The sequence below is a fragment of the Lingula anatina genome, chromosome 7 (assembly GCF_051362555.1).
Source record: "Lingula anatina isolate TDL-2025a chromosome 7, LinAna3.0, whole genome shotgun sequence".
NCBI lineage: Eukaryota > Metazoa > Brachiopoda > Lingulata > Lingulida > Lingulidae > Lingula > Lingula anatina.
This window is the reverse complement of record NC_141773.1, coordinates 14,222-30,211: the sequence shown is the minus strand read 5'-3', so window position 1 is coordinate 30,211 and position 15,990 is coordinate 14,222. Positions and strand designations below refer to the sequence as shown.

The 15,990-nt window shown below is 39.2% G+C and overlaps 3 protein-coding genes across 3 annotated transcripts; 2 read left to right on the top strand and 1 right to left on the bottom strand.

Annotated features, from left to right (window-relative positions):
• Positions 1-156: 156 nt before the first annotated feature.
• LOC106163278 (uncharacterized) lies at positions 157-3,130 on the top strand. The gene is made up of 3 exons (XM_024075976.2): positions 157-337; positions 826-957; positions 2,383-3,130. Exons 1-3 carry the CDS (start codon positions 286-288, stop codon positions 2,583-2,585), a joined length of 387 nt encoding a protein of 128 aa, XP_023931744.2. The 5' UTR covers positions 157-285; the 3' UTR covers positions 2,586-3,130.
• On the bottom strand, positions 2,989-4,510 carry LOC106162610 (uncharacterized). The gene is made up of 2 exons (XM_087017554.1): positions 4,161-4,510; positions 2,989-3,923 (listed from the first exon to the last, which is right to left on the bottom strand). The coding sequence occupies exons 1-2, from the start codon at positions 4,275-4,277 to the stop codon at positions 3,591-3,593; spliced, it is 450 nt and encodes a 149-aa protein (XP_086873680.1). The 5' UTR covers positions 4,278-4,510; the 3' UTR covers positions 2,989-3,590.
• Positions 4,511-10,265: 5,755 nt separating this feature from the next.
• LOC106162608 (uncharacterized) lies at positions 10,266-11,514 on the top strand. Its single transcript, XM_013539935.3, has 3 exons — positions 10,266-10,460; positions 10,698-11,043; positions 11,308-11,514. Exons 1-2 carry the CDS (start codon positions 10,344-10,346, stop codon positions 11,028-11,030), a joined length of 450 nt encoding a protein of 149 aa, XP_013395389.3. The 5' UTR covers positions 10,266-10,343; the 3' UTR covers positions 11,031-11,043; positions 11,308-11,514.
• Positions 11,515-15,990: the final 4,476 nt, after the last annotated feature.

Genomic DNA, 15,990 nt, shown 5'->3' with positions numbered 1-15,990 from the left:
CATACAATATTTGATAAGTTTACCTTAGTTATCGTAAAATGAATAAAATGTGTATATTAGTGCGATATCATTTTAAAAATAAAATTAAAAAGAAGTTATCTGTCAACCGTCTTTTTTTTAGATTATTTTGCTGTAAATTTTCTCAAAATATTAGTGGTTTGAAATATCTACAGTCTCCATCTATACGGGATGCATGAAATACCGTAGATTATCTGGGTGGCATTATACGCCTGGACTCCCCGCCTGTGACAGTGTTGCCCAGACCACGGAGGTTAAACATACACAATGAAGACGCAGATGATTTCTTTAGTGTTTATGATCTTATACGTCCATACAGGTAGGCTGTAATGCTGAGGCGAGAGTTCCTCTTGCGTCTGTAACTTTTGTTGGTATTCCTTGCGAAATCTACTCACATTTTAGTGTCAAACCTTGACGTACAATGGAAATTAAAATTGATAATTAAAATTGTGTGGTTTGATTCTAACAATGAAACAAAGTGCCAAAGCATATGCATTTTCCAATAGCCAAGGCAAACGATTTCTGTAAATTGATTAATTTTTTTTACAACAAATATGTAACCACTAGGGAGTATTAACACGCATTTCCGTAACTGACTACTTGTGTATATATTCCAGTGGTAAGGTTGGTATCTTGCTGAAGAAAGAGTAAAAATGTTTCACGACTTAAATATTACAGACAAATTAACCGAACAACATATATTTGTGTACTGCATTTTTTGTATTCGTATTGCACTGTATTCGAGGTACTCATACAACTGGCACTGTGCTAGAGTAGAACGGTTTTTAACTTGAAATATTTTCCCAGCGTCTGCGTTCAGATGTTACCAGTGCCCGGCCACCAGCTCAACGTGTGCAGACCCCTTTTCCCCCAGTGACTCCGGCGACGACACAATCTATTGTGAATATGGCTGTGTCAAGGCCAAGGCCGTACTGACAGGTGATGCCTTCATCTCTCTCTCTCTCTCTCTCTCTCTCTCTCTCTCTCATTTTACCTAAATGCCGGGTAGGGACATGTGCTGAGCTCCTTACTTTGTGCATGGTGTCCACGCAGCTCTTCAGGTGTTCTGCTATATAATACACGGCTATGCTACTTTTTAAGAAATGAGGCGTTAGAAACTTGATCAGAGGTATAATCAACTCTAAAGAGTTCAAAGCTAGCAACGTTATTGAGTTATAAAGCTGTAATCTAAGAGCTCCGAACAAGACTAGGTATCTCCCATATTTGACTCGGATAATACTCATTTATATTCACGAGTTGCAGAAAATGAGGTTTTATCTACCGCCATCTACGTGAAGGCTATGGTTTTCTCATATCTGCGCTTATATCTTACTATGTCAAAGCATTATAACGGCAGTCTCAGATATACATGTAGCTGTAATAATATGAACACCAGTCACGTCTAAAAAGTCACAACCCGCCTCTTGCCTAGAAATAAACATGCATCACAGGTTTAATGGTTGGTTGGTTTGGCAGGGGGAATATATGGCCAATATGGCGGATCTTGGAGAGCACGAAGAGACGTGAGTGTTGTTTTCTTTCTCTAGTTTCTATAGGCCAGGGAATAATTGAACAAATGGAAAATGTAGAACGATTGTAAGGTCTTCCCGTGACTTCTGAGAACAAGTACAAGGTGAACTGACGCAGTCGGGTGCCATCTTAACTTCTCTCTTGATGGAAATGTTGCATGATGACACAAAATATTAGAAATTTTTTCTCTCAATATGAACATGTATATAATTTTGAGTACTGAAATTCACTTTTTTTCTGTGGATTATGTAACGTAAATTGGGAGACTCCGCAAGCACAACACAGAGGTTAACATCTAGCCCCACTCTGACACATATTGTGTACAGGGAGACTCCTCTAACACAATAGACAGGTTAACATCTAGCCCCACTATGACACATATTGTGTACAGGGAGACTCCTCTAACACAATAGACAGGTTAACATCTAGCCCCACTCTGGCTCATATTGTGTACAGGGAGACTCATCTAACACAATAGACAGGTTAACATCTAGCCCCACTATGACACATATTGTGTACAGGGAGACTCCTCTAACACAATAGACAGGTTAACATCTAGCCCCACTCTGGCTCATATTGTGTACAGGGAGACTCCTCTAACACAATAGACAGGTTAACATCTAGCCCCACTCTGGATCATATTGTGTACAGGGAGACTCCTCTAACACAATAGACAGGTTAACATCTAGCCCCACTATGACACATATTGTGTACAGGGAGACTCCTCTAACACAATAGACAGGTTAACATCTAGCCCAAATCTTGCACATTGCCGGAAATGATTAGACTCCACGTGGCTACAACCAAAACTTATTATTGTTATTTCATTTGCAGACACACACTCCGTGTCCAGAGGTTGCTTTCCTGTTGAGAACCCCACGGAATGCCACAGGTCCAACGTTGACGGCGTGGACACTGAAGTGTGTATATGTAACTCTGACCTGTGTAACGCCGCCACCCACCTCCAACCAGCGCCACTTCTGGTCGTTCTCATGTGTACCGCGATTTGTTTCACTGTGTATCAGAAGTTGTTTTAATCGTAAGTGGAACTTAACGTAGAGAAATCGTTTCAGCAGGCCCGAACGCAATAGATGACAAGATCTGACATGGTGTTTGTTCATGTCCATGCAACACTGACTAGCGTGGCGCAGTCATCAAACCACAGTTATCAACGACCAGGGAGTTACATACTGTGTTTACATTACTTATACTGAGATTTCCTACAGAGACATCATGACACTTGTCTGGATAACTGTACTATGACTCAAACAGACCACATTTAAACATTTTATACTTGTTAAAATGTAAAGAGAAGTGATGGCACAAAGGGAGTCTTACAAAAATCCAGAGATAATAATGATTTTGGCTGCTGTACGAGTAGCTGTGTGTACCATAACAAAGTGACCTCAATGAAAGCATCAACGACATCAAACAACCAAACAGGTTAAAATGTTATACACTTTTATTGGCACAATGAAAACGTATTACCATACAATATGATGGTGAGACGGAAATGAAAATGTTTTATCCACAATGAAAACATTTATGCTAAATAAATGAATAATTAAGCAAGTAGATAAAAGACGTATTTCATAAATGAATTATTCATCTTATTTCAAGCTGGTGCAACGTTTTGCTACATTTACTTCAAATGAACTGGTCAAAAATGCTGTAAATCATCTTCTACTGTCTAGTGTCCATAACACTAGGATATCCTGCAATGTAAGATTACTGCATTTAATGTTTTATCCGGTAACAGTACGTTTTCCCATTCAAAAGTGCTTCATAAAGATGTTCCATTTGCACTGCTATAAAAGGGCTTCTTATTTGCCCATTTTCAAGGCAGTCTTTCGCTTAACTGGAAAACCGACGATGACTTGTTGTTCAGATAAAATTCAAGATCCAATGGCAAGATCCAACGCTTTTAACCAAGCTCACAATATTTACTGCAAACTTTAAATCGCTCATGGCATTTAGTAAATGCAGGGCAAAAAATAAACCAGAAAGAGAACAAATATCGCTGCTTACTTTACTTAAAGACTTTAATGTTTGCCGTATCCGTAGCCAGCGCCGTAGCCGTAGCCGTGACCGTAGCCGAGGCCAAGAGCCTTGCCAGCGTAGCCGAGACCAGCACCATATCCGTAGCTGCGGAGACCGCTAGCAAGACCGTAGCCAGCACCGTAGCCACCGAGATCAGCATAGCCCAGACCACCGTAATGACCACCGCCGATGACGGTACGCTGGACGGTGTAGCCCTTCACTGGGACTGGGACGACGTTCTTCACCAGTTTACTTCCATGGACAGGTACAACCTTGACTGTTGGAACCTTGACAAGTTTATAGCTTGGAACCTTCACGTAGTTGAGGGTTGGGACCTGAAGGGAGAGAGAAAAACTAGATCATTTCAATTGCCTCTTACTTTGTTTTCTTAACCGTGATTTATTTCTATTATGATGAAAATATTCATTAATTGGAAATATATTGTGCAAAGATTCATATTTACTATAATACCACATATTGCTCCTAATTGACTCCGTTACTAAATATTTATAGATATTAAAATCTGTCTTAACATTTAATACTTGTCACATATTTTTCAATGAGCTGCTTACCTTGTGGACCTTGATGGCCTTCTTGTAGGTGACAAAAGGCTTGACGTGTTCGGAAACCTTCTTGTAGTTAGCAGAAGCCACGGCGAAGAGGCAAAGGAGAGCAAAAGCAACCTTCATGGTTCGGCTGGAAGACGGTGTAGTGGTCAGCGGGCGTCGGATGGACACTACAGGTGATAGCTGAGGTGTGAACGGACAGGTCAAGGTGCGTCTTTTTTAAAGGCCACTCCCTTTCATTTATATGCATAATTTAGAATTAAGGCTTTGTCAAAAGATTGCTTAATCTTAATGACTATAGACATTCCAAAAACGATTTAATCTTAACGAATCACGTGCGATGTCTGCTGTCAGTTGTCTGACACGGGGAATACATCATAGAGCGAACTGTTGCAGTCAAGAGATGCATGGCACTATAACTATACTGTGTGGGGTCTTCAATTATCTTTAATCTGGGAACTTATTCAAATGATAAGATTGTCTAACATTATAGCGACCATAAATCTCTCTTAATCATTCTGTCCGAGAAACTGCTAGTGTCAGCCAGATGAGTTGAAATAATAGGAATAGAATAATGATTATAAAGTTTTTCAGGCATTGTACATTTATATTAAAATACGAATAAAATGATATTACCATCTCAGATAAACAAAAGGGAAGAAAAGTTTAAAATGTTTTGTTTTTCTATTAAAGAGAGATGCGGCAGGCGGATAGAATCTTCAAGAATCGTTTGCTTTCAGTAAAAATTAAACTCTGCCTTTGTTTGGAAGAAATTTAAAAGAAAAACAGTTTATGTGCAGGTTGAGTCGTAAATAATAAACAACCCACAAGGCATAGGAAAGTGACGGGTAAAGCAAATAATAAACAACCCACAAGGCATGGAAAGTGACGGGTAAAGGAAATAATAAACAACCCACAAGGCATAGGAAAGTGACGGGTAAAGGAAATAAAAAACAACCCACAAGGCATAGGAAAGTGACGGGTAAAGCAAATAATAAACACAAGGCATAGGAAAGTGACAGGGAAAGCAAATAATAAACACAAGGCATAGGAAAGTGACGGGGAAAGGAAATGATGTGGTTCACAGTACACAGTTTAAAAACTACATGCACTAAAAGCAGACTGAACTACAGTAGATAAGCACTCCGAGAGCGCAGACCTCCGCCAAGGCAGCGATTTTTGATTATTATTGATTATTGATTGATTGTTGATCCGCTTCACCACCAAAAATTAATCATCTCTTCCTTGGCCCACTTCTGACAGTTCCTGAAAATTTCATCAAAATCGGTCCATAACTTTTTGAGTTAAGTTGATGACAGACAAACAGGCAAACAGGGGTGAAAACAAAACCTCCTTGGCGGAGGTAAAAAGGGATAACAATATACATATAGAGGTAGACGAGAGGTAGCCACTGAATATAATTTTATACTGACTCATTAGCATCACAGAGTTAAGATAACAGACAACGTCGGTTCCAATTTTATCATCACCATCTTTTCAAATATATCACACGCTTAATGTCCATTTTAATGAATAGCGTTTTGTTCTTTATACAGAACATACACTAAACGTGCGGCTGGTCCGTGACAAGGACAACCTATCAACAACAGTGCTATTTTTCTTTTTTACACGAAGCCTAAGAAAAGGGCATTGATACTAAGTGACACAATTGACTCCACTTAAAACAATTGACACCTCTGTAATTTGGACCTGAACAGATTCAATCTCCGTCTACTGCCATGTGATTACTCCATGAACGTAGGCCCTGAACGTTTTTTGTAACCAATTGTTGTCTACTGCAGTGACATATCCCTTTCGTTTTCCTCTCTGAACACAGTAATTAATAAATATCTCATTCTCCTTTGAAAATCATCTCAAAATTCACCTGTATCTGCAGCGTCATCATTTCAAACAAAGCCCATGTGTCAGTTGCTGAGTTGTGCGCTGCCCACTTTTAATTTATTTTGATCGTGTAAAAATTCTTCAGTGCCGATACGATCTCACTTATATAAGAATGCCCGCAATATGTCACTAAGAGTATTAATTCAACCAAAATAACTTGATTTATGTTCTGCACCAATGTGCTGAATCTCACACGTTTCCATTTCATGATTTCTAAACACAACAGAAGTGACAAGAAAAAAATTGTTTTACACTCACAGGTACACGTATACGACGAAAGAAACTTCCCAGCCCGTCCACCTACATAATATTCATACAAATAAATATTTGCTAAGTTCGATTTTCTTACATTGCAGAGATTGCAGCAAGGTGTTTATGTCTGGCAGTACTCCAGGACTTAGTGTGTCTTTTCCTTTGTTTACAGAGATTACAGCAAGGTGTTTATGTCTGGCAGTACTCCAGGACTTAGTGTGTCTGTTCCTTTGTTTACAGAGATTACAGCAAGGTGTATGTGTCTGGCAGTACTCCAGGACTTAGTGTGTCTTTTCCTTTGTTTACAGAGATTACAGCAAGGTGTTTATGTCTGGCAGTACTCCAGGACTTAGTGTGTCTGTTCCTTTGTTTACAGAGATTACAGCAAGGTGTTTGTGTCTGGCAGTACTCCAGGACTTAGTGTGTCTGTTCCTTTGTTTACAGAGATTACAGCAAGGTGTTTGTGTCTGGCAGTACTCCAGGACTTAGTATATCTGTTCCTTTGTTTACAGAGATTACAGCAAGGTGTTTGTGTCTGGCAGTACTCCAGGACTTAGTGTGTCTGTTCCTTTGTTTACAGAGATTACAGCAAGGTGTATGTGTCTGGCAGTACTCCAGGACTTAGTATATCTGTTCCTTTGTTTACAGAGATTACAGCAAGGTGTTTGTGTCTGGCAGTACTCCAGGACTTAGTGTGTCTGTTCCTTTGTTTACAGAGATTACAGCAAGGTGTATGTGTCTGGCAGTACTCCAGGACTTAGTGTGTCTGTTCCTTTGTTTACAGAGATTACAGCAAGGTGTTTGTGTCTGGCAGTACTCCAGGACTTAGTGTGTCTGTTCCTTTGTTTACAAAGATTACAGCAAGGTGTATGTGTCTGGCAGTACTCCAGGACTTAGTGTGTCTGTTCCTTTGTTTACAGAGATTACAGCAAGGTGTTTGTGTCTGGCAGTACTCCAGGACTTAGTGTGTCTGTTCCTTTGTTTACAGAGATTACAGCAAGGTGTTTGTGTCTGGCAGTACTCCAGGACTTAGTGTGTCTGTTCCTTTGTTTACAGAGATTACAGCAAGGTGTTTGTGTCTGGCAGTACTCCAGGACTTAGTGTGTCTGTTCCTTTGTTTACAGAGATTACAGCAAGGTGTATGTGTCTGGCAGTACTCCAGGACTTAGTGTGTCTGTTCCTTTGTTTACAGAGATTACAGCAAGGTGTTTGTGTCTGGCAGTACTCCAGGACTTAGTGTGTCTGTTCCTTTGTTTACAAAGATTACAGCAAGGTGTATGTGTCTGGCAGTACTCCAGGACTTAGTGTGTCTGTTCCTTTGTTTACAGAGATTACAGCAAGGTGTTTGTGTCTGGCAGTACTCCAGGACTTAGTGTGTCTGTTCCTTTGTTTACAGAGATTACAGCAAGGTGTTTGTGTCTGGCAGTACTCCAGGACTTAGTGTGTCTGTTCCTTTGTTTACAGAGATTACAGCAAGGTGTTTGTGTCTGGCAGTACTCCAGGACTTAGTGTGTCTGTTCCTTTGTTTACAGAGATTACAGCAAGGTGTTTGTGTCTGGCAGTACTCCAGGACTTAGTGTGTCTGTTCCTTTGTTTACAGAGATTACAGCAAGGTGTTTGTGTCTGGCAGTACTCCAGGACTTAGTGTGTCTGTTCCTTTGTTTACAGAGATTACAGCAAGGTGTATGTGTCTGGCAGTACTCCAGGACTTAGTGTGTCTGTTCCTTTGTTTACAGAGATTACAGCAAGGTGTTTGTGTCTGGCAGTACTCCAGGACTTAGTGTGTCTGTTCCTTTGTTTACAGAGATTACAGCAAGGTGTATGTGTCTGGCAGTACTCCGGGACTTAGTGTGTCTGTTCCTTTGTTTACAGAGATTACAGCAAGGTGTTTGTGTCTGGCAGTACTCCAGGACTTAGTGTGTCTGTTCCTTTGTTTACAGAGATTACAGCAAGGTGTTTGTGTCTGGCAATACTCCAGGACTTAGTGTGTCTGTTCCTTTGTTTACAGAGATTACAGCAAGGTGTTTGTGTCTGGCAGTACTCCAGGACTTAGTGTGTCTGTTCCTTTGTTTACAGAGATTACAGCAAGGTGCTTGTGTCTGGCAGTACTCCAGGACTTAGTGTGTCTGTTCCTTTGTTTACAGAGATTACAGCAAGGTGTATGTGTCTGGCAGTACTCCAGGACTTAGTGTGTCTGTTCCTTTGTTTACAGAGATTACAGCAAGGTGTTTGTGTCTGGCAGTACTCCAGGACTTAGTGTGTCTGTTCCTTTGTTTATGGACAAAGTTGACAACGGGTTGAATGGTAAAACAGACGCTGTAAATTGACGTAGATCTATTTCGAATCTTTGTTCAACGGCATTTTTTAAACAATATACTGGTATACACATATGCATGCAGCAGTTGTACAGTGAAGTGTCACATGTGGCACAGTAAAAATAAGCGAATAGCACTAATGTATGAGAAAAATTGCCATACTCAGACAAACGCATGGGAATCGTTAAACTTAAGTCGTATACGTCTCTAGTACGTTTGTAAACGTTGGTGTTCATTTGCATAAGCGGAGGGAGATAAATTGTTTTAAGCATTTTCATAAAACAAATTCATATGCTGCTTTATGTTTATTTCATACGCTGGAAAACTGGGCGATTCCATATGCTGAATGTTGTGCCTTTAATCGATGTGACATAGGCTACTTATACGTACTTCTTTACGCTAGGAGTGACATAGGCTACTTATACGTACCTTTTTACGCTAGGAGTGACATAGGCTACTTATACGTACCTCTTTACGCTAGGAGTGACATAGGCTACTTATACGTACCTCTTTACGCTAGGAGTGACATAGGCTACTTACACGTACCTCTTTACGCTAGGAGTGACATAGGCTACTTATACGTACCTCTTTACGCTAGGAGTGACATAGGCTACTTACACGTACCTCTTTACGCTAGGAGTGACATAGGCTACTTACACGTACCTCTTTACGCTAGGAGTGACATAGGCTACTTATACGTACCTCTTTACGCTAGGAGTGACATAGGCTACTTATACGTACCTCTTTACGCTAGGAGTGACATAGGCTACTTATACGTACCTCTTTACGCTAGGAGTGACATAGGCTACTTATACGTACCTCTTTACGCTAGGAGTGACATAGGCTACTTACACGTACCTCTTTACGCTTGGAGTGACATAGGCTACTTACACGTACCTCTTTACGCTAGGAGTGACATAGGCTACTTATACGTACCTCTTTACGCTAGGAGTGACAGAGCCTTGGAAGGTGTTCTTACTGTTTGGAGTTGACCACAGTTAGAAACGCGACTAACTGCTTTTAAATTTCAAGCGATAACAGTTCTGTTTTTCGCCTCTTACACGACAAAGTTGAATAGGGAAAGGTGCACTTTGTTATGACTAGAACCGAGAATTTAACGGTTATACTTTTTCTTAAAAAATAATACTGTATAGCCCTTTTTTGCCATTTTAGTGTTAGAGTGCATACCAAAATAGAGTATTAAAGGAAAAAAATCACATTTGACTATTATTCAAAATAGAGTATTAAAAACCACTTGTTACAGTAGATATTCCATATTACAGCATGGTAGTTGGTCATGAAAGTGTCAGTAGAAAGTGTGGGATTATTTCCAAAGAAAGGTATCTTTCTAAAGCACCATTTCAAGATACTGGCACTAATTATCTGCTTATTACCAAGAACAAAATACAATACATGGCTGTCATTTATCTTTACCTAAGTGTCAGGTCGGAGATAATATCTTACACTAAGTGTCAGGTTGGAGATAAAGTGTCTAAAACACGATAGTCTTTTACGATGTTCAGATAATGGATAATGAAGTTTTAAACACGACGATCGCATCTTCAAAAATTGTAAGTGCCCTGATCAGATTAGAGCATCTTGTATTAATTTGGAGGCACCTATAAAAGGACACACCTTTAACTGTCCGTTCACACCTCAGCTATCACCTGTAGTGTCCATCTGACGCCAGCTGACCACTACACCGTCTTCCAGCCGAACCATGAAGGTTGCTATTACTCTCCTTTGCCTCTTCGCCGTGGCTTCTGCCAACTACAAGAAGGTTTCCGAACACGTCAAGCCTTTTGTCACCTACAAGAAGGCCATCAAGGTCCACAAGGTAAGCAGCTCATTGAAAAATATGTGACAAGTATTAAATGTTAAGACAGATTTTAATATCTATAAATATTTAGTAACGGAGTCAATTAGGAGCAATATGTGGTATTATAGTAAATATGAATCTTTGCACAATATATTTCCAATTAATGAATATTTTCATCATAATAGAAATGAATCACGGTTAAGACAACAAAGTAAGAAGCAATTGAAATGATCTAGTTTTTCTCTCTCCCTTCAGGTCCCAACCCTCAACTACGTGAAGGTTCCAAGCTATAAACTTGTCAAGGTTCCAACAGTCAAGGTTGTACCTGTCCATGGCAGTAAACTGGTGAAGAACGTCGTCCCAGTCCCAGTGAAAGGCTACACCGTCCAGCGTACCGTCATCGGCGGTGGTCATTACGGTGGTCTGGGCTATGCTGGTCTCGGAGGCTACGGTGCTGGCTACGGTCTTGCTGGCGGTCTCCGCAGCTACGGATATGGTGCTGGTCTCGGCTACGCTGGCAAGGCTCTTGGTCTCGGCTACGGTCACGGCTACGGCTACGGCGCTGGCTACGGATACGGCAAATATTAAAACTTCTAGTTCGGTAAATAATATTTTCTTTTAGTTATGTTCTATATATCTATTGTCAAAGTTTCTTTAGAACATGTACATTCCTATTGCCAGTTCGTCATTTACTTTGCTACACATTTAATAACAACATTGGAAATACATTTGTCAATAGTTACATTGGTTTATTGTCAATACGGTTAATTTTTACGAAGTTTTAAAAGAAAGTTTTGAATGAGTTTTAAATGATTTTTCTTTTACCTATAAAATACATCAGTGTTCATATTTCACACTTTTTCAGTGTGCAAACGCTCTGCCGGGGACATAGGACAGCGATACTTCATACAGAAATCTGCAGCTACCTACATGTAGATCTCCCAGAGGATCAGCTGACCTCCCTTCCCTGGTTATAGGATGTAGTTTTCCTTTGAATCACTTCCATTTTTCTTTTTTTGAAAATTCTGTTTCATTTCGTTATACATTTATGAAATAAATGTTATGATAAATAGCTTTTTGTTTTGAGTTATTTATTTATTTCTGTTGAAATTGAGAAAACGTTTTTTAAACCTCCTGGATGTAACAATTGAACCCCTTACTACTTCTGGATGTTTCTCTTTCATATATCTAAGTACTGTTATCACTGGCCTTGCAGTTTTATGTTAACTTCAAAATAGACCGCGTGCCTTAGACAAACTGTTGAACAGAGATCAGTTTGGAGCAAAATGTCTATACTATCTGTGTCGCAGGAGATGGCTATAGATTATTTATATTAATTTACATTTGAAATACGCAGTTAAAAGGTACAAAATATATAAAATTTCCGGCATTTTGCTGCTCACCCTGCCCGGAAGTAGCCAGTCTGAGTCACAGTGTGAGAGGGAATGTCTTCTTGGAAAGCTGTACAGAAGTGGCACCCTCAACGTTATGAATTCCTATTGTCGTGCAATAGACTATAACCATAATAAATATAACAGGAAATAACCAGAGAAAACATCTTTATATAACTTCTGTTAGCATTTATTTGTTGCAACGCTTAACAGACTAGTCTGCCATTATTTCTGACCCCCTCTCCCCCAAACCCGCTTGATTTTACGGTACTGGTTTAATAATAATAATAATAATGATAGTATTTAAGTCTAAGACTGCATTCCTACAGATTTTAGATCGATCTATCCCCGTGGGGAATCTCACTAGATTACTGTCAGCTTAGCCGGCTTAAATGTCTTTCCCGCCTACTAAAAGCTGTAAGGGGGTAATTAACTTTCGTGACCGCTCGACTGACAGCAATTTAGCGTGAACCCCCAGGGAGTTAGGTCGATCCAGATGGATCGATCTAAATTTGTGGGAATGCACTCTAAATTCCAACTTGTTCAGCAGACTTTACAATATAACGTTACAATACAACGTTACAATACAACGTTACAATACAACGTGAATAAAGAGTGACAAGACTAGTAAAAGAAAAAGAAAAACTGATTTAAACAGGAAAAATTATTAAAACAAATAATGTAGATATTTAAAATTTCCTTCATCACACTTTTGAAAAAGTCGTTTAAATATTTTTATTCATAATTTCCCTTTAAAGTTAAAATTTGTCTTGAGTTCCCTTATAAAAGTAGCTACATGTACGTGATAAAAGTAATGGCAATAAATATTCCTATTGCAGCTAAATGACTACATGTCGTCATTTTTTGTTTACTGAAGACGTTGCATTCCAGCATTCTTAGTTCACTGGATAACAAGCTTTTCAGTGAACAAAATAACTCAATATCTAGTCATCTAGCTTCAAAAAGCAATTCCATCCCCTAGACGAAGCTACTTAAAACATTGAAACACTTACCACTATGTGACTGGGTGCCATCCCTAAATCGATGTAACAGGATCGGCCCATCTCAACGGGTAGCCCAAGCAGTTTAGACGTCTGGGACGCCCACTAAAGCTGCTAAACGATAGTTCATTACCCCCTATCAGCTTCAGCAGGTATGACAGACAGCTAAGCCGGCCAAGTTAATTGCAATTAAGCAAGAATCCCTTCGGAGATAGTTCGATATAAAGTTAGTACGATTGACTCTGGGAATGGTCTCTAGGTGACAAGTCGAGTTGTGCCAGTATACGGTGTTTAGAATAAATGGTCAGAAGAGGGTAACTACAGTGTAGCATGGTTTGTCGTGAGACTTTGGGGGATCTCGGTTGCAACCAAAGAAAAACGTGGCTACACATTTTTCAAGCACACCACATATTTTGCAACCAATTTCCAGAGTTGATGTAACGATGTAAGCGACTGGAGAGATATCACACTACACTGAAATCACACGTCTTGATTACTGACTATGGGTGAGGTTGTGGACATTACACACATACCACCTGAATACAATAACGACGTTTTTACATTTTTATTACTATGTCTTGTAAATGTCATTTTCAAATAAAAAAATCTCGATTGAACCATAAATCAACATGAAGCCGCCTGCGTTTTCTTTCAATGGTGCCCAATATTAGAGAAAAGTACAATGTAGTCTGAATCACAAAAACTTAGTACTCTGCCAAATCTTCACGATGCATCTATTAAAACAGTTCCGGGTATTATTTTTGGGTTGCATAACGTATGTATCGGTAACGTATATATCATGCTGAAGTAACAAACAGAATAAACGTCGTACAAACGTGCGCACATACACAAACCAAGCCGTGACAACAGTAAAAAATGAATGGAATCAGAAAACAACACCTTCATATTATTTAGGCATGTGCATATTGGTAACGTATGCATCATATGAACAATTTTCACAGATATTTGAAGGCAAAAAATCTTATTTGTCTCGTTTTCATTCATTTTAATGTAACATTAAGACATAAGTGTTGGCGCACAAAGCGAAAGACAACCAATGAAAATAGTTACCATGTGACGTGTAAATACTTCTATTTTTTATTGTTTGTTGTCCGTTTTGTGAGCAAACGCCTTATTCTTACGGTATACTACATTACAATAAGATGGAAAAGCATGGCAAGTAAAGGTAACTTGACTTGAAACCGTTTGTTGAAATTGTATATATATGATACATACGTCAGCGATACACACGTTACCAAAGAATGTGAAGGTATTGTTTTCTGATTTGATTGTTTGTTCTCTGTTGTCACGAGTCTGTGGTTGCGTGCGACGTTGTATATGTGCGCACGTATGTTATAACGTCGCTCATTCTTCTTTGTTACGTTAAAATGATACATACATGTACGTTACCATAAAGCGTGTGAATATTTTTTATTCTATTTCATTGGTTGTCTTTCCTTTTGTGCGCCAACACTATTATAATGAAACACAAATAAAAGACATAAGCGTTGACCCACAAATCGAAAGAAAACCAATGAAAATAGAATAAATATTTACACGCTTCATGGTAACGTATGTATCGGTAACGTATGTATCATTTTAGCGTAACAAAGAAGATTCTACCACCCTCATTTGCATATGAGATTACGTGAGATGCACAAAGCTTCTGAGAGGTCAATGTACAGTTTACTTCTGGAAGTCATCGGACGCGAGTTTTTAGCTGCAAGAAAATCTTCATTCTGATTTATATTTTGGACCATATTTTGGACTATATTACAATAGAGAGATAGCAAGCAACTTGCTACCATCTCTGATTACTTTGTTTTACTACCTTTCGAGCGGTAGATTACGTTCCCACACGCTGTTCCTATTCAGTGTTCGTGGTGAACAGCGGAGAACAGCTTTTAGGCAAAGGGACCATAAGTAGGTCACCGCCATGGCTGAATCTACATCAGCAACTGATGTGGTCAGTTCAATAATAGAGGACATGGATAAGACGCGCTCAAGAAGCGACAGCAAATTAGAGAAAGCGAGCGGCAGTAAATCTGCCAGTGGAAAGAGGGACGGCGGCAAGAAGCAGAAAGATAAAGATCGCCAAACACCACTGCTCGCTACTGGTACGGCAAAGATTTCATTTCCTATTTCATTTATTTATTACCTTGGTCTCTTGAGGACCATCAGTCTAGTACTAGTACAAATATTACAACGACTATAGTTACAACAACTATAGGGTTATTACAAAGAATAATTATAATAGTAATAATCGCAATCATAATCATCATAACAATAATAATAATACCTGTAGTAAATTAAATACATGAGTGCTTAAATAAATAAACTACTTAAATAAATCAATTTAAATCAAATTGAATCAAATGAGATCAAATTGGATCAAATTAGATCAAATTAGATTAGATCTCATGCCGAAGCCTTCCTGCTTGGCTAAGATATCGTGCCAGGTTACATACGTAATACTTTCTTACTGGAAGAATTCAGCAAGAGAACCAATTTGAACACCGAGGGTCTATTGCAGTAGAAAGGTTTGATGAACCTTTTTCTTAAATCTAAATATCTAGAGCAACCCAGTATATAGTGGAATTCGTCCTCCACATCATTGCAATAGGAACATTTTCTTTGTGAAATAGGAATTTTACTGTATCTGCCCGTTTCAATTGCAAGTTTATGGGATGATAATCTTATTTTACTAATCATTTTCTTAAACTGGAGCGGGATTGGTTTTGTAAGATAAGTTTGAATAGTAACACGGTCGATGAGGTGTCTATAGAGCCAGCACTTTCTCGAGTCGTTAATCTCTGACAATATAGCTTGTTGTTTAATATCTATTAGTTTTTGATATACTAGAGGTACAATAAATTTTTCATCATAATTACTTGGATAGTGAAAAAAATCATTAAGACCAGTTTCTGTAAAAACATCATGATGGGGACGACCACTAGGTCCCAAGACAGGGCCGTCTCCGATACTGGAGCAACAAAACCTAAAGAGGTTATTTTTTCTCTTAAAGAGCTTGAGAGCTCAGGCCCCGCCTCAGATGAGGTCGGTTACAGTGGAGGTTCACACAAAGATGGCGCCGAACATACATGTCAGACGCGGGAGTTACAGGCGCAGATAGACACGCTGACAAAAGCGGTGTCC